The sequence below is a fragment of the Cucumis sativus genome, chromosome 3, assembly GCF_000004075.3.
Source record: "Cucumis sativus cultivar 9930 chromosome 3, Cucumber_9930_V3, whole genome shotgun sequence".
Classification (NCBI taxonomy): Eukaryota; Viridiplantae; Streptophyta; class Magnoliopsida; order Cucurbitales; family Cucurbitaceae; genus Cucumis; species Cucumis sativus.
Genome location: NC_026657.2, coordinates 22,430,700 through 22,436,699, shown reverse-complemented (window position 1 = coordinate 22,436,699; position 6,000 = coordinate 22,430,700). Strand labels below are relative to the sequence as shown.

Genomic DNA, 6,000 nt, shown 5'->3' with positions numbered 1-6,000 from the left:
GAGTATGAGCAAAAGTTTTAAAGGTATGAATTTTATCGACCCTAATTTGATGTTAGGTATGAACTTTATCTACCCTAATTTGAGGTTAATTAGGATAGTAATGCATGTTAGTTCCTAATAGGAATAGATGCAATTAGAGTAAAATTTGATCTTTATTTACACTGTGTGCTAGACCGTCTACCGTATCCATTGTTTACTACAAAGTTTAAAGGATAATATATTATTAGATAAATGACTTCGCAGCCTCCCTATCAAGTTTAATGATATTGGAGAAGATAATGAAAATTTGTATATGAGGTCAAGAAAATTTGTATACGAAAATATAGACACATGGGATAGGAAAAGAAAAAGGAAATATATAAGGATAAAGATATTGGAGAAGGAAATTCAAATAAGGGCACACCTCCGTAATCAATAGTCATTTTATTTGAACTGGTCCAATCCCTAAAAGCCGACAACATATGGTGCTTGGCAAGCCATGCAATTCAAACAAGGGGGAGATTGATGCCTTTCTATTCCCTGGACAATCAATAAGGGTACAGAAGCTTTAGCTTAGAGGTATCCATTTCAAAAGAAGATCTCTAAGAGTTAAAGAAAATATGAAGCAATCCATAGCCTTATAAGACGGGTACATAATCATTCCAACAATACCAAGTATAGAATCAGGGGTTAATTTACATGAAAATTACATGGTTCACACACAACCTTTTCAGGTAAAAAGGATGTTTTTGTTTTCTTTCCCTTTTGACAAAAATCTTGTCCTAAGACTTCACCCACAAAAAATTTATCCAGAATGCTAAGGCTGCAGAATGCAGATGAAAACGAGGTGGGATTGCTTTCTTTGATTCCATGAAACAGAAGTTGAACGCACTTGAAGCAAAGTTCATTCAATCTACGTGAGATCAAATAGTGATTTTCCAGGCGTTTTTATCAACCTGTTCAAGAACGACTTCTCAGATGCAATAGTTCCCATAAATAATTTTTTAAAAAAGAAAAAGATAGGGAATGGAAAATGCAAAAACTTCAACTCCAATTTAGTGCAAAGATACTTGTATAAACCCCATGGGCACATCCCCATCCCCCCAGCTCTCCATTTTATTGTCTTTTATTTGCAATTTCACTGGGGCAGCACTAACAACAAGCCATCTCTTGTGCATTCTCACTCACACCAAAAACCCGAAAACAGTATCACACCTTCTTAGGTACTAATTTGTTAGATACTTAAGCACCCTGGAGAACCACACCCCAAAAGTTAGCTATTGGGGTTGGAGAGCCAAGCCACTTAAAGTACCACATTGGTCATCCCATTCCAACTAATATTTTTTTTATATCCATGAGTGTCCGGACCAGCTTACGCGCACCTGCCCAATCTCACAGGACAACCTATCTAACCCTACAACATTTGGGTGTCAAGGTAACTAGTAAGAAATTAATTCCTAAGTAGGTAATCACCACGTATTGAACCCATAACGTCTTAATTAGTTATTAAGACTATATCTCCTTTTCTTACCACTAGGTCAACTCATGATGGTTTCCATTCTAACCATTATGGGACAAAGGCATCCCATACTACCTTGATTCCTAACAATACCCCCTTTTCGAAAAACTAACATCCTATAGCTACTCCAGCAACACTTCACTCGGCCACACTGATTAGAACCCTCCGCCGGTTCCACTCTAGAATGTCAACAACTAGATTTGATACTAGTGTTAGGTACTTAATCATCTTGGAGAGTCAAGCAACTTAAATGCCACATTGGTTAAAATGTGGGATAAAGGCATTTCATTACTACCTTGGTTCGTAGCATAATTCAACTCCCCTGGTACCTTTCTTCCTTCTGGTGCATGTAAAAGACACCAAAGGCTTGTAAAAGAAACCATTCCACACATCAGATAAAATTTCCAAGTTCCTCCAATGGAAAACCAATAGGAGGTACTTGGAAGTAGTTTTGCCACTACATACTCAGGTTATTGTTGGTTGGGATTCAACAAATCTAACCATATAACCATATAATTACGACACTTGCTTCAGCGTGGTTGCAGAAGGAAAAACATAACAAATATTTAAACAAAATGTATTTGACTCAAAAACTTGAGAGCAGTTTGGTTGCTCATATTTGAAATCGATTCAAGATTCTCTAGAGAAACATGCACACGTTAGATGTGTTTAGTTACCTTTTTCTGAGCTGTAAGGTTGTAGATCATAGTTATCACTCCAACTCAGATGTCTCCTCAGAATCTGACAAAGGTAACAGAGTGCAAATACCAAGCATATGTCCATTCAGGCAGACATAGTAGTCAATACAATCCTCATAAGCACCCAATCTACAGCTAGCACTTTGTGGGATCATTTTAGCTTGTAGCATGCTCCATAGCTTGGCTTTACAATAAGGGCACACCTCCGTTGGATGAAGCTCTGCTCCTCTCTTTATCAGCATTTTCCTAACCTTTGACATTGAAAATGACTTAAAAATACCCCTGAAGAAACCAATATCCCCCTCTTCCCCTTGATCGAGATGTTCACAAGGATCAGATACATATAAAATATCTGTTCTGCATTGTGGCATAAGAAAACTCTTGCCCGATGTCCTAGAAAATCGGGTTCTATAAACAAAATGACCAGGAATTTGAATGTTATTGAACAGACCACCCTTCTTACATCCTGAGCAATAAATAAGCAGTTTTCCAAGAGCTCTCCAGTTACCATCCACACTGTGACTCCCGCTAGACTGCAGATCCAGCATCATTTTTGGGGCTCGGGTCCTGCAAAACTCCTTCCATAGCACTCGCTTGGCAAGATCGTCAAACCATTTGCATGCACAGGAGAGAGTAGCAATCAACTTCGGATTCCAGTTCAAATGCTGGAATACTAGGAATATTGCATCCTCACTGAGGTGCCCCTTGGTGCACTGGCAGCTTGCTGAATGCACACACCGGTATTGCTTTGTCAGAATCATTCCTTCATGAGCATCTGAGAACTATTTAATTAATCTGGCATCGGTTGTCAATAGATTAGATACCAAATTTTATGTAATAGCCCGTATTTTCTAATACTGCTATTATAAAAAATGCAGAAAACTTAATAACTATAAGTTTTACAACTTACACAAATCAGCAGAAGCAACTTATTACAAAGACGTCCTGAGTCAAACTATCAAATCCTAACATAAACATCCTTTGATGACCTATGCCTGAATGCCAAACTTCACTTTCTTCAAAACTTTCACATGATCCTTCATCTGAAAGCATTTTGGAAAAACAAATATGAGTACAAAAATAATCTCAATAAGCAGTTCCCATATCAAGGTTTGAAATTCAACTGCTTTCAAAACTTTTGGAAATAAAAATACAAATCATTACAAAACTTTTGGTCAAGACTTTGCAACAATAGATACTTCAAAATCAAGATCTTTCAAGCAGCTAAAATGATAGGAATCAAGAAGAGAATCTTATTGAAATTAAAAAGTCAAAAAGAAGAGTACAAATCAATCTTCCTCCCGCACTAGAGAGGAAATAACACACAACGGATAAAACCAGATAACCCTCACCAAAAGTTCAAAACACTACATATACCAACTACCCGTTTTTTTGTCCCACTAGACTCTCATAACTATTTATTTTCCCTTTTTACCCCTCCTGTCATATGCGTGTATCACAAGTAGTCTATCATAAAACTTCAAAACTAAACTTTCAGTCTTTCAACAAAACCAAAACGCTCAAATAAACTTTCAGCACCTTTAATAAACAACACTTTCATACTTTTAAAAACACAAATTGTTCAAAACTTTCAAATACAAAGCTTTAAATCAGTCAATACTCTCAATCAGTTAATAGTATTATAAAGCTTTCAGTCGTTCAAAACTTTTAAGTACAAAATAAGAAAGATGCATAGTTGAAGTAGCCCAGCATAAATGTATGTCAATAACACCGGTCAGAAAGGTCAACTAACGAACGAAAATTGCAGAAACATTGACCAGAACAGAAATTACTTTAAATGTGAGGCTATGTGAGTGCATCACGCAAGAATCTTCACTCGAAAGAATGTCAAACCACAAAAACGTGTCTTCTCACAGATAAATTCAGTTGGAACAGAAATTGTCAATTCCAAATTTGGCTATAACAAAATACCAAACAATCTCTAAACACAAAAACTAGCATATCCGAATATTCCTGTCTAATCAATCAGAAATATTTGAAACAAAACATGCAGTTTCAAATAGCAATTTCAACAACAGAACTCATCAAATAAAACTATTTAAATCTTTAACAAGTTCATAGATGTAACCAAAACAAAAACAAAAAACACATTCAATTCAAAATCAATCAAAACATCTTCATGTATCATTCGAAATAGTCACTATACTTAAATAAAACAAAATCAACTAAAAATATACAAAAAACTTTCAGTCGATTCTCAAATCACATAAAACATGTTTTCAAGAAGGAAAACATTAATAACATCCAAACAAATTCAAGGGGTTTGAAATGGTACAAAGTATCTTTTCAAATATCCAGAACACTATCAGCCATTTATCCAATCACAACAGTCAAAACACATCTTTATCAAAATTTAAATTGTGAAAAGGATGTGAAAACTACTTACCTCGATCAACAATACGATAATTCTCAATTAAAAAATTGGCTTCCTTGAACGAACATCCTTTAGAAAACCTAAACAATAAACATCATGTTTAAGGATTAGAACCTACTTCGAAAACCTTAATCAACAACAAGAGGTTTTCAGACAAGAATGTTCTAATCCAAAATTCACCATAAACCTTAATTAACCACTACAAATTAGTACGATACTACAACCAACAACCTTCCACGAGTGAAAGACTGATCTAAGACACTTTATTCAAGTTCAAACTAGTCCAAAACGTGATCAACCACGCTGAACCTTAATCAACTACTCACAAAATCTACCCAAACATAACAACAAACAAGTACCAATAATTCAGAGTACTGTTCAAACACTTCAATCCAATTCAAAAAAAAAAAAAAATTAGAGCAATAATTCTTACCGAATCTTATCGAAGAGGCTCTAAACCTTGCTGGCGGGTATCCAAAAACGTGGAACTTGGCAGATCTGAACCTTAAACAATATGAGTACACCAATTTGAAGTCAATCGAAGTGTGGGTCAATACTGAAACCTGTCGAGACGGAGAGACATTGATTGGAAGGTGTACAAAGTGGGTTCCTGTCTCATGGGTGTCACATCGGCTTGGCTACACAACGACCATAAAACCCATGGAGCTTTATCGAGAATCGCGTTACCATTGCAGAAATGACTTGTGGGTTTCACCAACACGGCTCGCCAGAAGTGACGGAGAGAAGTGGGTTCGTGAGTAACACCTTGAACGTGAGGGTGTCTGCTCGTGTCAACGTGAATTCATAGGGGTCTTTGCCGTCTGAGGCTCGCCGGCCAAGAAGAATGAACAGAAAGGGGGTGGCCGGCCTATGCAAGGGGAAGAAGAAGATTATGAAGGCTAGGTTTCCCACTTTTCTATTTCTCTTTTCCTTTTCCTTTTTTTCCCACTTATTAATGACCTCATAAATAGTACCTTTATCTTTATTTTCCAACAAATCTTTTTTATATGGAAATTATAATGTGTGGCGAAACAAAATGTACTTTAGAAGTATATCTTTGGGTTCTCTGATATTGCAAATACTCTTGTTAGGACTACAATTGAGGTACGTACAAACTTTTGGTACCTTAAAATTCTCGATATTGTATCACTTATTCATTAAAATTATCATTTCAAAGCAAATAATAATTTAGACACGTCAACAAGTTCAACGTAATAAGAATGGTTTAATTCGAAGCTAAAACGAGCAAAAATAAACCAAATCAAGATCAATAGAATTTTAGTAAATTTTCAAGAAGTATGGCCTCTCCCCAGTGTCCAAAAGCAAAAGCTTGACACCGAAAGACAATAGCTGTCAAATTCTTATAGTGTTGTGGTACTACAAACTTCAACAGAACGTCAATAGGCACA

The 6,000-nt window shown here is 36.1% G+C and overlaps 1 protein-coding gene across 2 annotated transcripts; it reads right to left on the bottom strand.

Annotated features, from left to right (window-relative positions):
- Nucleotides 1-271: 271 nt before the first annotated feature.
- LOC101206558 (EID1-like F-box protein 2) lies at nt 272-5,533 on the bottom strand. Of its 2 annotated transcripts, none has more exons than XM_011653217.2 (5): nt 5,025-5,533; nt 4,604-4,671; nt 3,107-3,239; nt 2,176-2,991; nt 272-519 (listed from the first exon to the last, which is right to left on the bottom strand). In XM_011653217.2, the coding sequence occupies exon 4, from the start codon at nt 2,955-2,957 to the stop codon at nt 2,211-2,213; it is 747 nt and encodes a 248-aa protein (XP_011651519.1). In that variant the 5' UTR covers nt 2,958-2,991; nt 3,107-3,239; nt 4,604-4,671; nt 5,025-5,533; the 3' UTR covers nt 272-519; nt 2,176-2,210. The 2 variants fall into 2 exon arrangements, with proteins under 2 accessions (XP_011651519.1, XP_004149843.1); XM_004149795.3 differs by having other exon boundaries at nt 337-935.
- Between the last annotated feature and the right edge of the window lie 467 nt (nt 5,534-6,000).